Genomic DNA, 26672 nt, shown 5'->3' on the forward strand with positions numbered 1-26672 from the left:
TATATGTATATATTTTAAATATAAATATGAAAGGACTATTAATTTGGCTGGATTACATATGAAAACATTTCATTTTATGTTTATACACTCACTGAAGGAAAATCAGACTGATTTTAAGATAATTGGAAAAGAAAACTTGGCTGCAATAAGCAGTGAGGTTCACAATAATATTTAAATACCTGGTAAATTCTTCATTATATTATTTTGCTTGTCTAATCTTGAGGGAAGCTATTTGATTACATTAAGGGCAATTTTACTGGCCTAATAGGTGGACATCTAAGGACATACAGCTTAACTAAATATTTTGAATTTGCATTGTTTTGAGGGTGGTGAGTTCAGCCCTGTTCATGCAAATAAGTGAGTGTTCTCCAGCTATGAGAGCAATTTGCAAGACTCTAATTTCAGCTTTGTTGATTTCAATTATTTTGATTCTTTATTAAAAAAGTAGCAGGGAGGGATCTTATATTTAAAAATTAGAAGAATTGCACATTTTGAATTTATTAGGTTGACATTTCAGTACTTTTACATTATCAGAGGACTGTCAGTGGCAAATACAGTGTGCTTGCTTCTGCTTTATACAAGGTCATGGATTAAGCTAAAGCCCATTTGTAATTTTCTGTGATGAAGGTGAAATTGGAAATGTTAAAATGTTTCACTTATATAGATTTGGAAAAAAACATTTGCATCATTTTGGAAAAACATGATTTTGCTATCAGTTTTGAAATTAGATTTTATTTCAATCAAAAGAAGCAGGAAAGATCATAAAAATATTAGATAAACTGAGAGCAAAAAGCCAAAGACCAAGTGAAACATTTTAGATTGACCTAAAATATTTTTTCTTTTTTCAGAGGAAAAGGAAAAATAGTGTTTTGTTTAAGCTCAAACAGATTTTAATTTTTTTTCCCCCACCAAATCAGTCTAGTCAGTATTGCCTCATCTCTAATTACAGTTGGACTGATTGTCAGGTTGTTTGCTGAATTTTGGAAATGTGTTGATGGTAGCTGCAGAAAGGCAGAAGGCAAAGGGCAGGTGCAGTGAGAGCACCTTAATAAAATCTGTTCTTTTCACAGACCCTTACTCCTTGTCTGGAAAGGAAAGTATGACACGTGTACAGCCAAGATAGAAAGTAATTTTACACCCTAAATTGCTGTGTGACCTTTTTATTTGTCTTCTGTCTGCACCCTGTTCTAAGGTCATGCGACTTCCACCATAAAGTCAGCGGAGTCCAAATCACCATCAGCATTGGTTATGCTGAACATTTTTAAAATTTCCTAAACTGACAGCCTCAGTTAAGCATTTAAATGCACAAAAAGCGTTCAAAAAGAGTGCCCTCGAAGGGTCTAGGCACCTGCAACTCCATCTTCTGTCAACAGGAGGTTCAGATGTTGATGTTTTTTCAAAAATGAAGCCTTTGCTTAAGCTAGGAAATATTGGTTGAGACTAGGTAGCCGTCAGCAGGTGCTACCATTCAGCACTCTATTATTTTCCCAACTTCAAAGGCAGCCAAGGGAAGGGTGGAAGTCCACACGGCCGTGGATAATGTAGCTGTGAGGAGCCAACCATTTCACCTCCAAAACAAGACTTGGGTTTGCAAATGTCAAAGCCCAATAGACAGTAAAGCAGAGCTTGTGCTGAAAAGGACTGATTGCTATTCTTTCACTGGCATGCCAAGGTCACTTAAAATTGCACTTATTTTTTTGTTTGGTGCTTTAAGATGTTATGTACAGCTAACTGTAAAACCAGAGTTTGCTAGGTGGCATTGCTTGGACCCATGCTTTTGGTAACAGAAACCTAAGGGATGTACTGTTCTCATATGCGTGTCCTGGATGGTGCTCAGAGAAAAATAATGTGGTGTTTGTCCTGTGTGTTAGAATTCTCTCATGCACATGTCAAATGGCTGCTTTCTATTGCAGCCCCCCAATTTTAGGTGGCTGCACTGTCCCAACGAGGTGTCCAAATGGCCTGGTACACCAATCACAGGGTAACAGGCTGCATTTCAGAGCTGTGGGCTAAGGAGCCTGCTGCTCTTGTTGTCTGCCAATACCCGTAGGTGTCACCAGCACTTACTAGGGAGAAAGCCAGGAGATGACAAACAAACCAAAGAAAACAATAAGAAAATAACTTTCCCCTAGCAGCTAGCATATGAGATTTACTTCTCTTTTTTTTTTTTGCCTAAAAAGTATTTTTTAACTGCTGCTGTTGTTCAAACAAAGAGAAAGGGCTCCAGTTGTGGAGGAGCCATTGCAGAGTACAGTATTGCCTTTCCTGTGCTCTGGGAAGGGAGGAATCACTGCACAGCCTCTACCCCAACTTCTCTTCAAAACCAGTCACACGCTTCATGGCACACAGTTTCAAAAAGCAGCCTGTGACTTTTCAGGCAAAATTTCCAGCCACAATTTTTAAGATAGTAATAAACATAGAAGAGCTTGATATCAATGAGGTTTTCAATAAGTGCCCTAAAAGGAAAATCAACTTATTTGTCTAAGTGACAGTAAACATAGCAGCCTATTTAAAAGGAACAAGGTCCGCGTTCTTTCGAGCCATCGGCTGAAAGTCGTACCAGTGAATCCCATGGAGGCGCCTTCCCTCGATTGCCTGCGGAGCCCATCTTCATCATGGAAATCAATGTAAACCAGGTCTATTGCTTGAAGGCCAAATGCCTTTGCTGTGACTATGATTTTTTGCCTGGCATATAGAATATCGTGAGTTTCCTTACTGCTTGTTGCACCTGAGAAAATAAGAAAGAAAAGCTGACAAGAGTGTTTTAAACCTTTCTGTTTTAAATATTTCTTATGCTAAAAAAAAGGGAAAATTTTGAGATTATATTTAACTGATTTAGAAAATAGAAGAGGGATGTAAGGCTATACTGTAGAGTCAAAATGCTATTCTTCTAAGGAAAAAAGGAAAGACGCCTAGCAAAAATAAAAAATAATGTCCCTCTAAACACTAGCTTATAAATTCAGATTTTGATTTAGTTGAAATGTCAGTGGAAGCTTTGTCTGGTAAGGACTGCTGACTTGGCTAAAATGAAAGTAATTATTAGATCTTGCTATTTACTGCATGTACAGTGAGAAGCATTACAGCAAGAGAAGCTTTACACAAATTGATATACTGGGTCCAACTAAATGGTTAAAAAATTCACACTGAGAATAGAATTGCACTTTCCTTGGTTCTGATTCTTGTCAGAACTGATGTCCTAAGCTGAATATTTAAGCTTTAGTATTTGAATGAAAAATTGATGGTAGATGACTTCTGAGAAGAAGCAAAAGTATTCATGAGACTTCATGTGCTCACAGGCTACCAGCTAAGAAACACACTCATGTGAAGGCTAGTGGGAAAAAAAATAATAACAATAATAACCATAAGGTTACTATTTAGATAGAGATTTTCAGTCTGTAAGGAATATTTTAGTAAAGCAATGCTGATTTTTACATTAACATACTTATTTTTAATGTAGAAGTTCACAGCTCTGTGCTTTTATCTTTAAATTAAATCAGAAGCTAAGTGCCCTCTTAGAAATAGTGAAGCACTTTTTATTTTTTAGGAAGACTAATAGTGCTCTCATGTGAATATGTGGTTGTACTGACGTGTGACATCTTTAAAATAAATTTATGAAAGCAAAATGTAGCAGGAGAGTGTTTGTGCTTGATGTCAAAAGCCTGAGTGACAGTTGTATGTAAAGAAGTGGTGAAGCGGACACCAGAATTTTAGGACTTTCAAATGTAGTTCTAAAAAGCATATGAATGTTGCTTATGCATACAATATTTTAAAATTACTTCAGTGACTCATCGGGGTGAGGTTTTTTTATTTTGTCTGGGTTTTTTTTTTAGTGGTTTTTTAGTGTTGTTTTTTTTTTAATTAATTTTTGATACTGATTGGCAAAAAGCACAAGAAAGTCTCAGTGCCCTGTAACACAAGGACCATGCTTTAAATTGCCAGTGGTACATTCTGCACTGAAAAGAAATTAAGGAGTAAAATGAAAACGTAAAATGCAGACTTAAGTGTCATTACTTTAATTATTGCTGTCAGAAATTTCACAGGCTTCTCCAAAGCAAATGCCATACATAAACATTTATAGTAAAGGGTCAAGTAACAACCTATGCTGGCACGGAAATCCTCTCCTCCAAAGACAACTGCATCCAAATGAAAGCCAGCCTGGGATCCTGTTCTCAGTGCTTCTTCACAGACAGCCTTCAAATGAAAACAGAGTATTAATGTCTACAGAAACGCAGGATGCAGAGAGACTACAGAGGCTGTTACAGCAACCCAGTGTTACCAAAATCCTTTTGAGAATATTGCTCCTATGAAGCAAAGTCACTGTAGGTGCTGGACAATGCATAGTGCTTTAAAGTGACTCAGCAAAAAAAAAAAAAACAAACGTATTTTGCTTTCCCTGAGCAGCCAGATAGCAAATACTGGACACCAATAACAGGTTCCCCACCTTCTGGTTTACATTATGCCCCAGGTGTTACTGTGACCACTACTTCAGACATTTATGTAGCAATATGAAACAAAACATTTGGCAAATATTGCTTAACAACAAACAAAAAATATTAAATTTGATTAGCAATATATCTACATGAGAAACTGAAATAAAGATCAGAAACTCTTTAATGAAATTAATAATATTAATGGTTTACAATTATTTGAAGTTCCTTACAAGATAGAAGGATTGCCAATTTAAAGTCTCTGGCTACATATAACTAAAAATAAACTAAGGAAGTTAAAAATACAAGTGCTGCAGAAAAGCATTAAAATAAAAGTAAAACAATTTTTCTGCTGTAGCTTTTTTCATGAGGAGAGTAGAATTGCTATTTTATATTGATGTTTGGATAATATTAGTATCTTTTAAGGCTAAGGTACATGGAGAGAGACATGTAATTACCAGCTCTACTAACGGGTGTTCTTCTGTGGCAGCTGGTGGGACACAGAATTATTCTGTAACAGAGTGTGCTTTAAAAGGGAACTCTCCTGCCAGCATCAGCAACTGCAACATTAAACCTCCGCTATAAAATACTGTAGGTGAAGAAAAACCTCTGTGGTTTAATATATGATCTAATTCTGTGTTTGCACACCGGACAGGAGCGTATCCATTTGGTTATGGCTTTATCATGCTCGCAGACAGGCGAGTGTGTGCTGTAAGATAAATGGCTGTATCAAACGATCAGGCTGCCTGTGAGGTACTTCTGGAGGTACTTCTGATCTGTGTGTCCTCAGCTGGTCTGAAACTTTTCCCTTAGAGCTTGGGAGGGGAACGCAGAGTTCCTTGTGCATGCACGAGTTCTTCTGTTTCATTACCGTGTTGCCTTGCCATTCTGAAAAACTTGGACTTGATAGTAAGAGTTGGGGAGTGATTTATATTAAAATTTATTAATTAGATTTGATCTAAAATGACCCAAAAAATGAGCATGTTTTTCATGTATTTTCTGAGTTAATTCTGTTTCTAATCTTAGCATTAAACACTCCATCATACAGACAAAGAAATGATAACATGGAATTTGGTTGTAACATTATTAGTAGAAACCATTATAAAGAAGCAAGTTTAGCAATAGTGAGATGATAATTAACTCTTATTTCAAACTATGTGTTACACAAAAGTGGTGTCTGACAGCTACTAAATAGCCTGCAACACTGAGTATTCCAAATCTTTGGAGAGGCCTTTTTCCTCTCCAAGTGTGTTCAAAACAGTAACAGGAATGAAGAGAGGTTTTGATATTTGATATTTGATATTTGTTGTGGACTCTCTGGAACTGTTCTATCACTGGAATACTTTGAATTTATGAAGGTCTTTACAATACAAACATCAGAGTTAAACGTGCAAATGTTTTTGGGGATAGAACAATACGTATTGTATTTTTTAACCTCTTTTCCTTGGTGAAATCAGGAAGAGACAGGAGTATTCTGCTTATCCTAGTTTGCTGAGATGGCAAAATATGAACACTTCAAGACTTTCTTACCTTAAAATTGAGCAAGCCCATTGCAGTTTCCACAAAGGGGATAAAATTCATTGGTTCTACAAGTGTTCGGCCTTTTAGGTGATGTAAGAATTTGTCTGAAAACTAAAACTAGACAGAATGAGCTATCAGAGGGAAAAAAAGAACAGTCTACATGTATATACAACATGGCAAATATTCACCTGACTGTAACAAACACCCCTCCCCATCCCAAAACCTGATAACTAAAAAAATTAGAACAGCTTTTAACAAGGCCCGTGATCTGAAACTGCAACATTCCCATACATTTCTAAATTTGGAGGCTGGTTTGCAAGGGGAAAAAAAAAAAAAAAAAAAAAAAATCCAAGCTTAGCACCTCTCACCCTGGCTTAGTGAAATGCAAATCCGTGGGCTCTGGAAAACAATGAAGGGCTGCTGTACCTGAGGTCCGTTTTGTTTCAGGTCCAGCACTGCCATCACTGGAAGCGCTCCCCAGCCTTCTAAGTGGCATCCGTATTATTCATTACGGCACCGTTACCCTTTTGTTCAATAGGCTTTTCTTCATAATTTTTTAGCTTACCTAGGAAGGCCTTAAAAAGGAAGTTTAATTCTTTGAAGACCAAAGCTTGCCAATTTTTTCCATGAGACCAGTTCACAGCTAGCTCTGAGCTGCCAGTGGGGTAGCCCAAATTCCAAAATCTATCATCTGGAAACATACAAAAGCTCTTGCACAGATTTTTCCCCTTTCAAAAGGGGAAAAAAAAAAAAAAAAAAAAAAGGAGGGGGGGAAACCTTCAGCCCTATATTGTAAATGTATTATGTCTGTCCAGATCGAGTAATTTGCATCAAGATAAACATATTGCAGGTACTGCAAAATGTTAGTAAATAAAGACAAAAATCACATATGCATATATTTTAAATTTAAGGAATATTCAACTATTAATGGATATCAAAGGAAAGGGAATTTTAATCATCTCTCCATTCAGTCTCAGTTGGGTAAATCATATCTAAGAGATTTGCATAAATATAAACCATCAAAGACTTTTCATCTTCAAAGGGGGTTTCAAGACCCTATAAGCTTTGTACTGTAATCATCGCAGGTCACAACCCTGCAGGAATAAGGCTGCTATGGCAACATAAAAAACTAATGCTTAAGGCTTAGCATAATATTCTGACTAATAGAAAGGAAACTCATTTTAAAAGCTGGCAGCCTATTTACCAGAAGCTGGATTAGAGGTGTTATTTCCCCTTTTAGCTTCCCCCCACCACCCCTCCCCAAAAGAAGGAAAATCTAATCACCCAGATCTTGAAAAAAAAAGCTTTCCAGCAATTTGCAGTAACTTTACAATTAGGCCAAAATAAATCACAGCTTTCTCTGGTGAAGAATTCTGCCCTCCCATCTCTGCTCTGCATCATCACCATGGCCCTCTTGATAACTTTTCTTTAGTGAAGAGAATTCCACTCAAAAATGTGCAAGGAGAAAAAAAAAAACAATTCATTCTGTACAGTATGGCAGGTTACTACAGTGACAGAAAACAGTAAAGTTCACCCAGGCAAACACAGAAAAGGAGGTAATATAATGGTATCAGTATATCTTCTTAAGACTCTTATCTGGTTTTTAGTTTTTTAAGAGGAAAAAAAAGTGCTACTGTGTGTATATTTTAGGTGCAAGTTAAAGAGCAGAATTCTTTTTTTATTTTAAAATATTTTAAAAGTCACACTCCTGGAATTTTTGCTATCTTTTGTTTTGAAGGTAAAGCAAAAAAAAAAAGCACATTTAATTAAATATTGCCTCCCTTCCTCTCCCTTGTAAAAGATTTGCAATAAGCACCAATACAAAAGGTAACGAGTGGAGAAGTTTCAATTAATTTTTTTTTTTTTCAAAAGGAGACAATTAAATGTTTCCGGCCCGGTAAAGTGTTCATTTCAGGGAGAAAGGGAAAAAAAAAAGAAGAAGGCGGAGGGAAAAAAAACCCACAAAGCTTGGGGAGGGGATGAAGTAGCAAGGCCTCAGCAATTCTTTCAATTCCAGTGCACACCCAATAGTGTGTCGGGAAGAATGCACACTGGTCGGGATTTGTGGGAGAATTGTCCCGCCACAAAGGAGGGAGAGTTACGCTTGTTATAGTCCAATAAGCCATGCCAGTCAAACAAGTACCCACACTAGGGACAAAAGGAAAGCAAGAGATTCTCACACAAAAGAAAACAAGTAAGCCCATCTTTTAGTTGTGCATCAGCCTCCAGGTTTTCTGCTGCACATAAATAAAAATGAAGGGGGGGAGCGGGCGTGCGTGGGGGGAAAGAAACAGCTTCTGGGGAGGCTGAAAAATCATGCTGGAGTGAAATTTTTGAGGATTGGGAAAAGAAGGCAGTGGCGTTAGGCAGAGTACGTTCTTTGTGTGCAAAGGTTGGGCAAAGGGAGAGCGAAGCAAAGGAAGGACAATGACGCAGAAGCTTCTGGGGTTGGCTTGTTTTCCATGATGGAAATAAAAGTTAGCCAGAGGGAAGGTGGAAGGGGATGAGGCGACAAAGAGCCCTGGCATCCCATCTCCCTGCAAAACCTAGTTGGTGGCAGCAAGGGCTCTGCCATTTTGGTATCATGAATATTCATCACTGACAAGTTCTGTCTAACACTTACACGGCTGTAAACCCTGAGAGGTGCACTCTGGTTAATTTAATTACCCCTTGGTGGAAGGGGACGGCGAACCTTCCGAGGCGAGTGGTGGAGGCCGAAGGGGCAGCGCCACGGAACGGACGGGACCCGTCCCGCACCCTGCGTATGGGGCTGAGCTCCGTGGTGTGCTCACCCATCTCCATGGCTCGATCAAGGTTAGGTGCTGAGATTAAAATTGACCCTAATGCGCCTGCCTGCCTTTCATCCCAGCTTGCACGCGTGCTAGTTGCTCAGCTAGCGGTTTGCAAAAAATATAAAGTGAATAATTAAGCATTATTCCTTTACCGGTGTGTTGCAGCAATAATGGTATATCCAAACAAGCATCTCTCTTTTTTGACAATTAAAACAATTATAGCATAATTAGGCCTATTTCAAAGTTTTCTTAAGTAATTTGACATGCCAACCATTTACATTTCAGGTTTTTATTGGCTGAAAATTCAGTTGTGAAACACAAACACACCTGTCAGCAATTAAAAAGGAAGAAGTAGAGAACTGTTCAGGAAATAATATCTGTGCTAATTAAAAACACTAGTTAAAAGCTTCCTGTTTGTTCCTCCAGTTGCCCCAAGGAGTGACCTTCCCCCCAACCCATTTTTCATATGTTGCTAACATGGTTTCCCATCTCCTGCTTCCAATGCACACAACTAAGGCTCTTGGACAGACAATAATTTTGCTTGTTACGGTAGTCTGAGAAGAGTCAGGCACTTACCCCTCTACTTTTGATAATATATTCTGACAGCAATATTGGTTCTTTGTCAGCCGTGGGAGAAATACACCTGGTTTTCCTTATAAACGTGTTCCATATATGCTTTTTATACAGCACATCACACACACACATTTAAGTGGATGCACTGCCCAATTACCTCAGCCAAGCAACAGCTTCATATGGCAGTTGCAGCCTTCCTCTTAACTCACAGACATTCATCTCTGTGCCTGGCTGAACTTGGCCCAACAGCTTCAGTCAAAAGCAACTGTGTTGTTGGTACTCACCCATCTTATTTCCTCAACATTTTCAACCTTTGGCAGCATCATGCTTGAAGGCAGGGTCTTGGACTGCAAAAGCACCTCTAGATCTTCTTCTGCAAGGCCACTGGACACAGAGTTTATCCTGACACACTTTTCACCATGGCCTAAGTCAAACTGTTCAAGGGTTTTCACGATGTTCAGTCTTGCTTCTCTCTGCAGTATATACGAGTTCAGATGCACAAGAAAAGAAAAATAAAACACATTTTCTATTGACAGAAAAACTTGTTGAAATGACATGGGTGAAAAGCTAGACAGCCAGTATAGTGGTTTCCCCAAAATATCTGTCACTCTTGGACTTTATTGAAGCAGTCATCACCAGAACCTCACAATTTTACCTTCCTCTTTACTGTTTCTTTATAACTGCTAAATTCAATGCATGGGGTTTCTACCACTTGCAGAAAACAAGACTTTTGTGTCTGCCAGTACTGAACATGTGTGACAAACACAAATCTTTATGCTAACATAACTGTCTGCTCTCTCAAAAATGGCATATTCTTAAATTTGCATAAAAAATTAATTTTTGTAATTTAGCTGCGTAATTTTGCCTGAATGTCAAAAAGTACAGATGTATATGTACCTCTTTGGTTTTCCTTTACTCCATGTATTCAAAGTGCATTAAAGGCAGTAATAGAATTCACAACTTGCATATAAAAACAACGCTGAAATAACTCCAAGGTTTTTCTTAGACCACATGAAAGGGCATTCTGTTGGCACAAAATAAAATCTCCAAAGACACACGCTTCCCCTGGTCGTTTGCTATTTTTGTGAAAGTAAATTTACAAATCTGTTTAATGGTTGATTTGCCTGAAGAATACTGGCATGCTTTTCTGAAATGAAATGCATTTCTTGGCCTGGAGAAGGGGGTAGGGGTCGAAGGAAGGTGCTAGGCTCCTTGCTTCCTGCCAACTGAAGTTTCAACCCCAAATTCCTTCCACTCACCAACAGCCCCTAACAAATTTGCATTGTCAAAATGCACACTTATCATTTCATTTGTGAAGAGTTTTTATGGGGCTAATAAAACTTTAAAGCTCCTGACTCACGGAGGCTCAGGAATGACTTTAACAATATGCAGTTGCTGAATAGAGATGCTTTTCAAGAAAAAAGGCAAACTCAAGGGGAAAAAAACAACATAAAGAAAATCATCAAAGTTAATATCCAGGCTAATACAAATCAGCAAGAGAGCACATGACAGTAGATTTAAACCAGACGGATGCAAACCTCTGCCAGCAAGAGGGGCAGAGGTGGTTTCCCAATGTGGTCTGAGTTAAACAGTGTGAGGGAACAGTAGCTTACAGTTGTCAGGACCGATGAGAACAGGGTCTCCAAGGCCAGTTTAAGACAGCTCTGCAGTGTACTGATTTACAGGGCTGGGACCTCTGATAATTAGGGTAAGTTTAGAGAAAAGCAATTGGTGGCTCTAACTGGTTAAAAGGAAGGAATAATGAAGCAGAAAGTTAATGAAATCTGAAGCAAACAGCCTTCAGCTTGGGGCTACTAGCCGTGCTCCTCCAAAGGCTGGGAGCATATGCCCGTTAACGGGACAGACGGGAACAAGGCACCCAGGTATGTATCCCTGGGCTGCCATCAAGGGGTGCCTTCAGAGGGAATCTCTGGAAAATGCAACCCAAAACACAGGAGCTGCTGTGAATGGACTCTGCCTGGAGCCATTAGGGAAGCCACATAAACATGCATGCAGTTTAGTACAAACACGTCCAGCTGGAAGACAGCTCCGGCCCGTGGCTCTCTGAAATGGCTCTTCCAAATTTGGTAAACCCAACCGTATGATGCCAATAATTGGAAATACAAATCCCCTATGTTTTCCTTCTCTGACTCAGGGTAACGGGTTTCTAGGGCTGGGCTGAAAGCTTCTGGACATGATGCAGAAGGGTAGCTTAAAATTACACTCCAAACCAATTTATGCTTTTAATTAAAGTCAGATTATCACCGTTTCAGCACACACCGATGCAATTTGCAAAAGAGAGATCTTCCCAAAGTATCCTCTAAGGCAGCACTCAATTCCAGCTGAAGGCACATCTCCAGCAAACTTGCAGCCTAATTTGTTATGATTTTTTTTCAGAATATAATAATGAGCACTAGACCATCTCATATCTGTTTTTCTCCTCAGTCTGCAAACTCCCTTCCCAAAAAAGACAGATCGTGTCTTTCTAGGTATATTTCCATACAAAACACTTATTAACAGGCTGTTGCTGTTATCAATTTACATAAACTAAATGTGCAGCCCTCTGGTACGTATCCCAAAAATAACCAACAACTTCACTGAATTTATACCAACCAACAAACATGGGGAGGGGGTTGATGTTTTTTCCCATATTTTAATAGAAAATATGTTGCTATGTTAGTTAACACACCCATGCCATCTGTTGGGTTGAGAATTGATGCGTTTTCTTAGAACTGCTATGTATTAGATCTGTCTGCCTAGATACCCCAGGAATGGAAATGTTTCCTTTCCATGATATAATACTTCTAGTCACTATAGTTTCCACAGCAAGAATCAATTTATGTTTTTAATTGTGGAACAAACTGATGGGATCTGGCTGCCAAAGCCAGAGCTTGGGAGGGGGCTGACTCTGTGCCTACCCTTCCTACAATGGAGGAAGTTTGACTAATGTTAGTGGGGAGTATCAGGTTCCCATAAAGGTTTCCAATAAAACATTTCATGGGAAAATAAAAAAATTATATGCTAAAACCTTTGACCAAATGTACTAAAAACATGGAGAAAAGGGAGAGCCCTTTCTGCCCCATTAGGCAGGGAAATGTAGAGGCTATTCTTATAGTAGAATTTGTGCAAACAGCTAGATAATCCTAAACTAAATAAACTACTCCGAAATTGTAACAGAGAAAAAGGTAGTGCTTGATACAATAATATTCTTACTGCCAAGAACAGGAAAACTAGAAATTTTAAGGAATTGTGAGAAAAATATTTGCCCTGCTCTTCACATGAGAACTACAACATCAGATAATACTTTGTCATGAAGGAATAGCTGATAAAGAAATAAACCCAGTCATTAAGTAAAATATTTCATGCTCAAGTAGCTTGGGATGGTGGTATCCTCCTTGGGTCCCATGTGAGCTGGGTTCTTCATCAAACTGAACAAGAGGGAAAGACAACAGCGAGTGTAATGGTAAATAGTGATGCCATTAAAATACTTTAAATTCGTGCTGGAAAGCTCAGTGAGGAAAAAAAATGGTTGGTCAGGGTGGCTACTTTAGCACCCCTTCTGTTTGACTCTGAGGAGGACACAGGAAGAGGTTCGTTATCATGTGCAGCTATGCCAACTGGTGAAGATAAAGGTTTCGGTGACACAGCATTGCTGACAAATCCATTGCTACCCAAACACACACACACACACCAAAATTAAAAATGGGAATACACACATTGCCGGCTCCACTGGCACCCATTAAACCTAATAACTAACCATCCTCCTGAGTTTCTAGCTCTGAATTATCAAATCTGCAAAGAAAACAACATCCGTCCACTTTTACACTCCAGTGGAAGAGGTGGTCCCTCGCGGCAGGGCTGCGCAGTCTCGCCATCTGGAGAATAAATCGAGTGTGAAGTACAGTATAGTTTGGGACCAAGCTCCGTGGCGGCAGCCCAGCAGTTAGTTCATTAGTCCCAAACTTGCGGGGATTAGTGCGGTATCAGCTCTACTGTCGGATGGGATCAGGCAGGCAGAGCGCGAGACTTGGGGAAAGGGGTGGCGGCAGAGAGGGAGCCCCTTGGGCTTATGATGAAACCACACTGTATTAGTGCACCTGAGTGTGTGCTTGTGGTAACAGTATTTGGAAACAGCTCCCCATCATCGGAATCAGTACCTTTCCAAATTCCTCCTTTTTTTCTTTTTCTCACTTTTTTTACCGTCAAAACACGGAAATTTCCAGGTAAGAACAGAAAAACTAAAGAAGAAAGAATGCCACAGAGCTGGAAGTTCAGCCACTCACTCACCTTGGACACACTGTTAATACAGCAAAAATGGTCAGATTAACAGCAGATGGAAAAAATGATATTTTCTGCTTTCTTTTCTAACTGGTACAATTCCCTAGAGTCCTGCTTTTCAGCACTTTTTTTTCTAGATTTCTAGACCTACCTGATTTTAAAGACAAAATCTCAGTTTTGCTTTATTTTTCTTGCCTAGTCTTCCCCCTTTTTTTCTAAAGACCTCCAGATCTTAGTAAAGATAGTGGTCATACTTAAATATATGTTTGTATATAGATCTCATCCTGTTAACATCTTTTGGTAACGGTTCTTCATATGGAAATGTAAATATATGATACACTAAAATGTCAGGCCAGAATCTGTCATCCTCAATGCCATAATAAGTTGGCATGTTTCAAATACGAGAGGAAAAATTAATTACTATAATCACAATTCAAGGTCTTTTTTTGTGACATGTCTGACATGGTAAAAACATACAATTATGTGTTAATGTTAATTCCTTGGAGTGGTTTGTTTACAGAACTTGACATTGCTGAATCTTTTGTCACTTGTATTAGTGCATGCCATACAAATGCATGTCTCAAATAAGATTTTGCAGGAAAGCACATCTATATTGTATACCTACAGCAGTATTGTGCATAATAGAGTTTCTGCAGGGGGAAAGTCTGATACTTTCTCCATGCATAACTCTCCATCAATTAAGTGATGCCACACAGAATGATAGCATACAAATGCCATTTAGTTTCAAATTCACAAATGGCAAGATTGGCAAGAGAAAAGACAAATTACATTTGTTTTTAAGGAAACAAAGAGAACCATAAATGGGGAGCAGAGCACTTCTGAGAGCAGCAGTTACTTGTCGCATGAGACTTGCTTTCTACCTTACATAAATCAGGTACTCATGAGAATACGTCTTTGAAATGGCAAGTACATATTTCTAGTTAGTCTTGTTAGACTGAAAAATGGAAAAACTCTGCTGTAAAATATGCACAGAGCCTCCAGGAAGTGGTCATTAAATATTTTCTAATTTTACCTCTGAGCAGATAATCAGTTAGCAAGTTTTTAAAGATTTAAGAAATTTTAGAACACATTTTCTTTTGGTTCAACATGGAACACAGCAAACCTACCATGTAACCAGTCCTAAAGACAAAAAGGGGCAGGAATGAGAGGAGCAGGGAGAATAGAGCCTCCATCATGTATGTTGCTGTCTCTCCTCTGTATTTCAGGTAAACATATGTTTCAGCGTACTGCAAGACACTGATTTTGCTGCTACTGTTTCCTGAAATCTTCATATTATTTCTTTAATAATTATTTGGTCCTTTTTTTTTTTTTTTTTTTGTTTAATACCAACCTTTCCACTTGTCTGAAAAAGATTCCTCATGACATCAAAATGAGTCATCTAACTCTGTGCACTTCTAGCATCTGCTGCTTTTCTCTCTGCTCAGCTAATTGTCCTTACATGCAGTACTTGGTCTAGCAACACTAAAATGATGCAAACCTCAGTAGCAGTCAGCATTGTGAACTAAGCAGCAATTTAATTATGCTCTGCTCAGGAAACCAAATTTCTTTGCCTATTTCTCTAGAGGTTCCATTTAAGGTCTGTGAACACATCAATGCACTTATCAACAATAGCTACCTTGTATTTTTAAAATACAAGATCTCTAAAATCTGTCCAGGAACAGCTGTGAGTGCTTGCTGCCACGTCAGCCTAGCAAGCCTCTCCCTCCCTCTACCAGTATGGACAATGTGGATCCTGAAGATATTAGGTGGGGGTCTATCCAACACCATCAGAGTTGGGAATTTCCACATATGGTGGGCAGGTGGCCAGTCCTGAGGTTGTCTCAGCTAGCAGCCAGGAGCCAGGGTTCAGGAATCCCAATGAAGCTTTTGGGGTGTTCAGCTATCTCAGTACTAAATTTCTGCGGAGCCTGGCTGTCCAAGGACGTGGATATGAATGGACAGAAAGACATTTGCACAAGTTGTCATCAAGGTATTTTTCTGATTTACACATATCTCAGAGAAATTTAAACAGAGGCCAGTAGTCTGCTAGAATGAACTGGCACATAGAAATATTCGCATAATATGAGGATTGAGTATAAATGTCTCAGTAGCAAAAATGATACAGCATGGTACACGTGTGTGTGTGTCTGTGTGTACATAAACACAGAGACAGGCTTATACCTTAAGATTATGAGTACAGAAATGTTCTAAGAGGTTTTTAATGACAGTAGTATACACAGCAGGTTAAATAAATCAAAGTTTTGTTCATGCAGGTAGGCAGCTATTCTTCTGTCTGCCAAATTTTATAAACACTTACAAAAGAGATGTAAACAACCTTTCAATTAACACAAATCAAGCTAGCACTAATTTAAGCTGACTGCAAGAAGTAGTCTCTTTACATTTTCCCCCTGGTTTTCTGAAGATACTTTTTGTTTTGTGACAGATTAGCATTACAAATGAAAATTCTTTAGAAGCATTAGTGTTAATTAGTCTTCCTGGACAGTCCAAATGAGCTACTGAATGATGAAATAAGCCACAAAATATACAATCTAATATATCAGTTAAGAAAAGGATTATACTTTTCTTTCATCTGAACTTACAGTATGTTAATGTTTATCTAAAAATATTACAGTTTTAGATGTATTTACTTGGCAGTATGTAATAGATATCTATGGAAAATGTGTACGTTTAGACACCTTTTTTTACTTTTACAAGTGCATCTTTTTGTTAATGCTGATAATGAAATGCACTGCTGTTTGTCAAAAGTACATATGCTTTAGCAAAATATCAATCCCTCTTCAGCAGCTGATTTCAGATGATTCTAAGTGAGATATAGATCAAATGTCCTAAAGATTTGCAAATTATTGCCTCAATTATTTAATAAATCAGTTGAAAAAAACTACTTAAAGTCAAGAGAGGTAAATAGAGGTTTTCTGAAAAAATCCCAATTGGCCAGAACTTTATGCCTGCTTGTACTGGAGGAACCAGTGTCTGCCCCAAGCTGCTTAATAGCTCCTAGGAACAAGGAAGGCATTAAGAAAAATCAGGCTAGGTGTGCCATGGCATCTTTTATCCTTCCTCTTCTCTGGGACAAACTTTTCCCAGCATACCTACAGTCTCAATAAAACTATGTGTTTCAAAGAGATGGCTTGAAATGACAGGTGTGTTTCTGGTGTTGTGCAAACACTGATTAACAGCTCTTGTTTCAGTTTTAATAAAGTGCCTTATCTGCATCAGTAAATTAGCAATTTAATATTCTGTAAGGTGATCAAAGACCTAAGTCCGAGTGTTCACAGTAAAACTGTAATGGTACAAAAAAGCTCTCAACTCTTCATTTGCAACTTACATTTTAAAGTGAAGTGATGTTACCTTGTAGATGCATGTCCCTCCATGCAGTGGGGATTCAAGACCAGAACTGGTCACTCAGGTGTCTTAGGCTGGGAAAGGCACTCCCAGAAGTTCTCCCACCAGATGGGTTCTTAAGCCACCTAGAAGAGGACTCCTGAAACCTCCTCATGCCACAGGCATTTTTTAAAAGCAGAAATTACCTCATGTATACTGCATATGCCCTTGTGAGATCACACCATTCATATAAATTTCCATGTACAGAATCTCTGAGAAAATCTATACCTCTGGATCAATTTAGTTCCCAGTTTCACCTGAAGGTTTTGAGTCTCAGCTGCCCAAAAGGCACAACTGCCCATGTACATCCAGACTCTGCTTTGGGAGACTGAATCATCTATTTCCTCCAAACCACAATACAGGTGTGGTTTCAGAGATAGAACTCTTCAGGCATCATGCCCAGAGAGTGGTTTGGGCAGGACTGCACCAAGTTCAGCTGCCCCCACCCTGCTCCTCTGACGCAGCTCCAGCAAAGCCTCTGTCCCTCCAAACACTCACAGGAGCTGTCTTGCCAAGCCCCAGGGTGTGCAACACATCCTCAGTTAAAGTTTAAAAACCTTATGGTGGTATGCCACCCTGCTCATAGGCTGGAAATCAAGAAAAAACACCCCAAAACCAACCATACTACAAACCTAGCTACTCCATCCAAACCCCATGAGGACACACAGGGTACCCATGTGCTACTTATGCACCACTGCACTTAGTCTGCTCCAGAGATTTGCCCCTATGCCACGTGGGCACTAGCCTCTCTGCCACACTAGGTGAGGGCAGCAGGGATCTCTCCTTGGATCTCACACATGTAGCACTGTAGAAGTAGCCTGAATTGCAGTAATTACTTCTGTGGGAGAATAATGTTATGAGATGTTCAACACAGGAAGCTTTGATCTAACGAGCTTTGCACTAAATTGACACAACTCTTGCCTTCCTGCAGAACAAACTTGTTTTATAACTGCATTTCTCAGTCAGTGCTCACCTTAACAAAGATCCACCTCACTAAGCTGGATTTTGCTGTAAATCATTATTCTTTCTCTACAAGAAGAAAGGCTTGCTTTTGATAGAAATCCCACTTGCATGGGTGACTGGGGTGAGTCAAGGAACCCAACCATCCCACCTCTCCCCAAATGCAGGTTTTAGCAAGTTCTGCAGGCAACATTTTCTCAGATGCTTCATATGATGAGGCAAAGCCCACTACACCTTCTGGCAGAGTCCCTGAAGGATGGGAAGTGGTACAAAAGCAGTTGCCCTCCCTTCTTTCCACCCCCACATCCCAGAAGTGGGAGAGGGGAAACAGCACCAGAACACCATGTCCCATGTGTCCCTGTATTGGCAGTGACTAGCTGAGGCAGAGAGTGATCCCTGATACAAAATAAAATTATTAAAAATAAACTCCATGACTCATGTATTCATGGCAAGGAGTATGAACCTTTTAGAAATGAATTCACTTGTGTTCTTTGGTCTAAACAAAACCTGACAATGTGAATTTTTCCCTGCCTAGACCTGTGATTGGTGTCAAAGGAACTGAGATTTTTTTCCTACGGTTACCCTACATCTAGAGCACTTCTCTTCTGAGGACAAAACACACAGTGGCATTAATGCTCTTTGACTTTATCTGTTGGCAAGTTTGAAAGTGGGACCTGAGAAGGTGATTGTTTTCTAGGTCAGATCTCTGTCAATCCTTCAGGATTGTAGGGTGGTATTTGTACATCACTGATAGATGCATTGTCCTGGTACAATACAATACACACCTTTATAGGCATGATGAGAATTGTTCACTGGTATTCTTCAAAACCTGATTAAGTTCCTCATTTAGATATTCCTGATGGCAGTGGAACAAGTTACTAGACTTTATAACATTTCCTTCCCTAAGCTTTTCTTCAACTTACTTCTTTGATGAAATAAATTATTTTAAAATGCTAGGTTGACTGAGAAGGTGCTCCTCAGTGGGGCTTCTGGAATATCAATTAAGTTTAAAGTAAAGTTGGTGCATATTTCCCAAGAAAATGGTAAAATAAACCAAAATATTATTATTTCTGCAACATCTAAGCAGTTCCTATCTTCTTCTGCTTATTCCCATTCCATACCCCACTTTTTTCCTTATGCAAGCTTTTCCAATCAACTTTTTCTCGAGCTGAGATGCAAACTGGATCACTGAAGCAATCCCATTAGAGAAACTCAGGTTTTTCTGTGTGGGAGAGAAGGATTTTGTTTTGTACCCCAGCCCATTTAATCAGTCCTGTTTACAGCCTGGCCAAACAAACACTTGCACCCCTGCAAGCAAGGGCAAAGGATGACAACAAGCAGCTTGGAAGGGCAACATGGAAAAAGGAACTTCTTGAGCTATTTTTTGTTTTTCTTTCCATCACAGCCCAGCCAGCTGAGCACCCACTGATGCACCCAGTTTGTGCCCAGGAGGAGAGTAGTAGGTAGGACTCAAGTAAATGCCTGCATCCCTTAACAGCCCTCACTACAAGCCCCCATTCTTGCATCCATGTGCATTTCCCCATAAAATTACCTCAGCATAACCAACAAGGGCATTTGGAAGTAGAGCACCTTGTTAAATTATTGATTACTTGACTAACACAACTTTTGCCTTCATTTATGTGGTTCCCTTCATAACATTTTTCCAGACCTGAATATGCAGGGCTCCTTCACCTGTGCTTTTGTTAGCTTCTCTTATATCTGTTCAAATCTGACATGAATTTCATTCACTTCAAGCAGACTTCAGGGTGTGAGTTCAAATTCTTTACACATGGCTTATCAGGTATTTTCTCTCACTTTCTGGACAATGACTCTGCCAAATGTAGTGTAAGTAAAAGACTAATAAGAAAATGGGTTCAGCTTTGAACCATTTCTATAAACATACAATAAATGCTGGGGTCAGCCTGGACTTTGTACTGATTTAACTACTTCAGATTTATTTGACACCAATAACATTAAGTTGATGCAATGCTCTGGCATGAAACTATTTGCTAAAATGCTGCTAGCAATATAATTTATTCTCCTGTGTGAATAAAATTCACGGACAATCAGAATTTTACAGCAATATAACTGCATTAATACAGTACTGCTCCTTTGTTTATCTTATATTAATTTTAAACCAACGGTGATAAAATAGAATTCAGTGTTTACAAGTCTGACACCCATTAAACTGCCTTTTTTCTCACTTTCTTTTCCTCTTGTATTTTTGCCCAACTTGCTTTATTGTTGTGTAACTGTCTGAACAAAAAGTATGCATTTAGCAATTTTTGTTTGTCCTTTTGACTTGATATGAATCTCCTTGTTCTGAATGAAGGACTGCCATAAGAAAAATGTGAAAATGTAAAAATATGTTCTACTTACCTAAAAAAATAAACTATTTTTTGGGAAACCGTTCTGCTTTACATGCTAACCTGTTTATATTTTTGATTGTCTCAGTAATAATGTGTTTTGTACTGAGAACAGAAGGTAGTTTTCCCCCCAAAGTGCTCAGAGACATTTTCTCCAGCTAGAATCCCCATTCCTATCACCTGCATCAGGTGCAGGTTAACCCTGGTGGGACTCAGGTGATGCTCCCCTCCCTTTTCTTGGCAGCGGCTTCTCCCTGTGCTGCCAGCCTGCCGCCAAGCATGGTGTTTGTTTGGCAGCCACCCCTCCACCTCCGGAAGCTCCCTGGCTCCATTTCCTCATTCCAGCTGGCCACTGAGGCACTGTCCCTGGCAGTGTGCTAGCAGTGCTTGTGCTGGTGTGTGCTGATGCTGCTGGACACAGAAGGTTCTTGGTGCCCTTTCCTGGTTGAGGTGTCTGTGCTTTTGCTTAGGGTGGGCTGGAGCCGGCGCAGTCCAAAGCGTTCCTACGGTTACCCTACATCTAGAGCACTTCTCTTCTGAGGACAAAACACACTGTGGCATTAATGCTCTTTGACTTTATCTGTTGGCAAGTTCCCTACCCATTTCTCTCCTCAATCTTTGATTTGGCAAGCAATCATATACAATCATATATGCCCTCTTTCTAGGCAGCAGGTTTCTGCAGCATGGGTGCAGAAACGACTCCTTCTTGAACCCAGGGTGCAAGGTACAACAGTACCAGAAAACTATTGTAAAGTTTGTACCTCACCAAAGTCTCTTTCTTTCCTGGTTCATCATTTGATCCATCACCTTCCCCACCGGGCTTCAGATGAAGTCAAAGAATCAAGGACTGCTGAGGTTGGAAGGAACCTCTGGTCCAATTCCCTGCTACAGCAGGGACACCCAGAGCTGCACACCTGGGACTGTGTCCAGATAGCTTTTGAATATCTTCAAGGATGAAGACTCACAACTGCTGGGAAACCTGTCAGTGCTCAGTCACCTACACAGTGAAAAAGTGCTCTGATGTTCAGAGAGAACCTCCCGTGTTTCAGCTTATGCCCATTGCCTCCAGCCCTGTCACTGGGCATCCCTGAGCAGAGCCTGGCTCTGTCCTCCTTGCATCCTCCCTGCAGGTATTTATACACATTGATGGGATCCTCCTGAGCTGAACAGTCCCAGCTCTCTAAGCATCTCCTCAGAGGAGAGATATTCCAGTTCCTTCAACTTTTTTGGAGCCCATTCCTGAGGTTTCTTCAGTATCTCCATGGCTCTTGAGTACTGATACCTCTGGCATCCCCCTCCACATGATTTGCAAAGTTTAGAAGTCCTCTCTGCTTTTTTCAGACATCTTTGAGCATATTAAAACTGTCTACTTATTTTTTAACGTTAAGGTCCACTTAAAAAAAAAATACTAGTAATCAGCATTCAATTTTATTCATTACTCTTGCTGTTTTTAAAATTCTCATGTCCCTTCATGCTCTCAGCATCACCTTTTCCAATACAATTCTCATTTCCAACCGAGTGATTTGATCTTTGCTTTAAGATAATTTTTCATCTGTTGCTTATTTGGCTTTATTTCTCCTTGACCAGGTTTCACAGCTTCAGATTCTGTGTTGGCAGTTTCTTGGCCAGTTTTCCTTTCCTGTTGACCAGATATAATCTCTGCCAGTACGGATGCTAAGTCCTCTATTGCTGGCCAAGCAAGAATCAATCATGCTGGATCTTACTAATATAAATTTACGCTTAATAGAAATGTAATTCTCTTTTAACATCTGCCCTAACATAAACTTTGTCACATTTTATGAATGCTTATGAATATTAATTAATTATTCTAGCCCACTTACATGCATGTTTGTAAATAGACAGCTATGAGGACAATTAAAATAGCAAGATGAGTAGCAAAATGGCTTCAGTCTAACAGCTATAGAAATAAATATATATTTAAGAATACTACTTCTGCCTGTGTTTCTCGGGACAGGCCGTTGTTCCACTCCGTACGCATGTGGACCTACTTTCCAGCTATTCTTGTTTCACATCTATATTGCAGAATCACTGCAGAGCCACAGGCAGGATGAACCCCATTGTCCTCCGGAGCATTCAAGCTTAGCACAAATGCACGATCTAGCGACGAGAGCTTTCACGCAGCCAATTCTGCGTGCCCAGAAGTTCAGCTCGGCTTTTTCATCCTGAACAATGGGGAAGCAAGGGGGATAGCCTAATATTTCATCCTCTGTTTTGCCTACGTAGTCTTTGTCCACCAGTGTTCTGTGGCATTAAAGGTGAACCTCTTTCATGCAACAGCTATCAAAAAGCCTTCCTCCTCTAGACGAGGCAATGATGGGTTAGAGTCGCTGTTTGCTGTTATCCTGATCTGCTTTTCAAATGAAGATGCTTTTTCTATGATCTTATAACTTGTTCTGCTCCTTCTGTGTTTTCCCACACCATGGCACACAATCTCTAGGTTAAATACAGGACATAATTCTGAAAATTAGTTTTTCTGCCATCCTGTCTCTTAGGCATGCCCCCCTCCCTTCAAGCTTTCCTCGTACTTTTTTTTCACTGCTCGTAGTCAAACAAGTTATTGAAATGTTTTTGTTTGTTTTTTTGGTGTTTCCCTCCCTCACCTTCAGTCGATGTTTGTAAAGCATTTAACACTACACCAGGCGGGTTAATTTACTGCACTGGTAAAACAGGCTATTTGGAGTGTCTTGCAACACTGACATGTTTTCAGCTTGAAAATCAGATGTCTCCATCCCAAAGGAAAGAATTCTTGCCAAAGCTTTGTTTATATCGATGCCAGGTGGAATCTGGCCCAACAGTGGTAATGACATATGAACACTAAACAGTTTGTAAAAAACATACTTCAAAATGAAATCTGAATCCTGTCTATAAAGACCCAGGTAAAGGTCTTACTAGGAATTTGCCTGGTGTAGAAAAGCATTTCTTTGTAGAAACATTAATTTGGCTTCTGGGCTCCCTTTAGTGTTATTAGTGGCCTCTGATTTCAGTTTTTTCATTAGAGTTTGTTTTTCTTTTGCTTCTGGTAGGGCTTTCAAAGCCAAAGGTTTATTGTGTAAAAACATTTTAACAAAAATTACTGTAATTATTGTATTTAATATTTTATTTTGTACATGGCTTTTGCATGTATGATTAGGAAAATAAATCTTTTCTTTTTTTGCTTCACAGAGAGCAACCCTGACCTGGTGAAAATTAGAAATACTGCAATGCAAAGCATACTGCAGCACCTCTTGAAAGGGACTTGCCAGAATTTAATTGCATCCTCCTCTTCTTAAACAAGTTCAAAATAGGCTTTCATACCTAGAGGCGATTTTTTGGCTATTGATAAGTTAAACCTGTGTAAGAGTCCTGACCCTTAGATGAAGCAACTCCCTGCCCATAGTGTGAAAGCATCAGAAACCCCAGTAGGCTGCAAATTGTGTATATTTGCCTGATCTCTGTGATGGTCACATGCTTTGCACAGCCTTACTTAAGGTAAAATAAAACTGTGGAAAGCAGAGGTGGGTAGACACACTGAAACATTTTTAAAATGTGCCCAGATTTTGTTTGCAAATCTGTATTAAATTGACACACCCACTAAATCAGCGGCCATTTAAATGAAGATCTGGCCCTAAAAAATCAATGACGTTTATGCAGTGATCAGATTCTTCTCTCTTCAGAGGGTCAGCGTTAAGCCCAAATGCTCATTGCTGCTGTCAGAATGTGTGCTGCTGTCAGTAAGGAAGGTGCCCAGTGTGATCTACATATCCTATAGGCACAGAGCAAATCGCTTCCTCAAAGAGTAAACCAAACAAAAGCCAGAGAACAACAGCAATAAGAGACTATTTGACAAAAAGCTATTCATGTGCAGAACCCATTACCTCACCACATACCTAAGAGTGAGCCAGTGGCTTTGGGTTTTGTCCTAAGAAGAAGCTGAGGGAAATTTTCAGGATGCTTTTCCCATGTGTTTGAAGTAAAATCAGGAGATCAGTATGCCTTTAAAATGAGAGATAAGCCTCTTAATACTTTAACTCAAACTTCACAAATCATGATTTTTGAATCAGTGCCTCAGCAGAAAAGGAAAGACTCAGATTTGCAGATGGCAAGTTGCTTGCTGCAATCTGAAAGGGTCTATACTATAATGGCAAAAAATATGACTATATACACTTTCTTCCTCTGTCCATCTGCCACTGTTATAGTCTAGTGTGGGGGTGATTTTATTTAAATTTGGACTGTTTGCAGGCTGATTTCTCATTTCTGCAATCATTAGGTTTGTAACAAAAAGAGTAAATAGATTTTTTTTTTTAAATCCCAGCTGCTGCCTTAGTGCTGAGTGACTTAAATAGCGAAATCATTGCTACAGACTGCCACAGAAGAAATCTGCATACATCTGCTGCTGGTCTGCATGGTATCTCATCCAGTGACTATATATGTACATATTTACATGGAGGGAATCTTTGGGAATCTTCTTAATTCTTGAAAGTACTTTCTGAAATGGGAGATGCAGAATCTTCTGGTGGTAATGACCAGGCAGACCAAGAAAAACAGAAGAGAAATACATTAATAATAGAAAATGAGTGATGCAAATAGATATTTAATTTATTAATATTTAAAGGTCATAGGAAGAGTCATCTTGTTTTACTCACTTATTATTCTCCTTCATCCAGTGAAATGACACAGTAGATGCCCTGTGAGCTAGTTTCCCCCACACTCATAAGAAAAAAGGTCAATGGACAGAGGTACGTATTTTTCAAGACACAGGGACATTGAAAAGCTGTCAGGACCCATGATTGCAAGCACCAGATCATTCACCTTTCCCCTTGCTCAAGATTTGCCACAAACAGGACATACAGATGGATTTTTGTTTTCTTGTTTTTCAGAGGGAGTGGATTTGCCTAGAAAAAAGCCTTTGTGCTTTCAGCCATCAGGCCCTCGTCATTGCAGGGAGTGCCTGGTGGATCTGCCTCCTGGAGTGGTGGTCCTCATGGACAAATCCCCAGCCCAGACTGGTCCCCTGTGCTTTCCCCATGCCCTTGGCTCCCAGTGGCACTGCAGGGCTCTGCAGAGGGGGCTCTGCCTCCAGCACACCCTGCTCCCCAGAAAGCAAGCTGGTGACTGCAGGGAACAGAAACAGCTGTCTAAAACTGCCAGCTCTGCCAGGCTGATGGCAAAGGAATTGCATCAAATAAGGGAAATTGACTCCTTGATATGTTACGTTTTTAAAATGGCCTGTGATGTTACATGATAAGTTGTTTTAGGGCTTGTAGGTCATTAGCTCAGCAGATCTGAAAAAATAATATCTGAAGACAGACTTCTAAAGGATTCATTTTAAATAGCTTATTCTGTGAGAATGAAAAAACATCAAATCAAAATTATTGCAGAACACTGATTCCCGTCTCTTTTGCACTGCAGAAGTGTCAGCGTGCAAGATGGAAACTCGAGCCCACTGGGACGGTAAATATTTTGAATCTGTGGTGTTTTGCAATATGGAAGAAAAGAAAGCAGCTGTCCACAAGGTTTCATCTGCTCTGAGTCCCATGGCACCTCCACCAATGAAGATGAGAGATGAGTTTGGCCCATTGCTTGGTAGTACCTTGAAAAGTATACATGGAGGTGTAAGTCATCTGCTTGGTCTAAATACTAATGAAATTTAGCCCCCTTTTGGATGGTCCATCTCATATATTTTTTAACTTTCTTTCTTCTTTTTCCTTCTAAATTTAAAAGGAACTTTGATTTTGTTAGTGTTTGCATTCAATATTTGTCCTCCATTAAGATGGTATTGATATAATTTGGCATGCATGTTGTTCTAAAGTCACTGAAAACACTGAAAACAGTGGTAAAGAGCACTGAAGAACATTGTTTAGCATGGATCTGAAAATTTACAAACATTATTATATTTGTTTAACGTAAGAAAATGAATAGGCAGGATACATTTTGATGCACAATTCTGAAATTTGAGTCTTTGTCTAAAGCCAATGTAAAAATAAATGGGTTTTGAGCTATGTAAAGTTTAAACTATCCATCATCTTTGTCACTTATTCCATGTCAAGTGGGTTAGAATGTAGTGATTGTGATAAGGAGGCTTTTCACATCCATTTCTACCAGTAGTAACCCAAGACGCAGAGGGGGGTGAAGAACAAGGGTCATATTTATAATCTGGAATGCTGCAAAATGTATCTCTTCAAGTTTTCAGCTGAACTGAGATATTTATCTTAACAAGATCTAATTAGACCTAATTTCCATAGCATATCAATTATTTTCCTCATTAGAGTAGCTAATGCCATGTTCAGATATCATGGCAATCAAGCTTGCGATTTCTGGAAAAACTGGTTAGAAGGCTTAGTATTAAGTGTGTT

General features: G+C 39.4%; 1 protein-coding gene across 3 annotated transcripts in view; it reads right to left on the reverse strand.

The window, feature by feature from the left end:
- The window catches only part of CLYBL (citramalyl-CoA lyase), a 164933-nt gene that overhangs the window by 18509 nt on the left and 119752 nt on the right, over positions 1-26672 (reverse strand). For all 3 annotated transcript variants that reach the window (XM_084200955.1, XM_084200954.1, XM_084200956.1), the window contains exons 3-6: positions 9598-9786; positions 5958-6059; positions 4098-4191; positions 2561-2728 (exon numbers count right to left, since the gene is read on the reverse strand). In XM_084200955.1, the coding sequence (XP_084057081.1) occupies positions 2561-2728; positions 4098-4191; positions 5958-6059; positions 9598-9786 (553 nt within the window). The remainder of the gene's footprint in view (positions 1-2560; positions 2729-4097; positions 4192-5957; positions 6060-9597; positions 9787-26672) is intronic.

This window comes from Fringilla coelebs (assembly GCF_963513975.1).
Source record: "Fringilla coelebs genome assembly, chromosome: 2".
Taxonomy (NCBI): domain Eukaryota; kingdom Metazoa; phylum Chordata; class Aves; order Passeriformes; family Fringillidae; genus Fringilla; species Fringilla coelebs.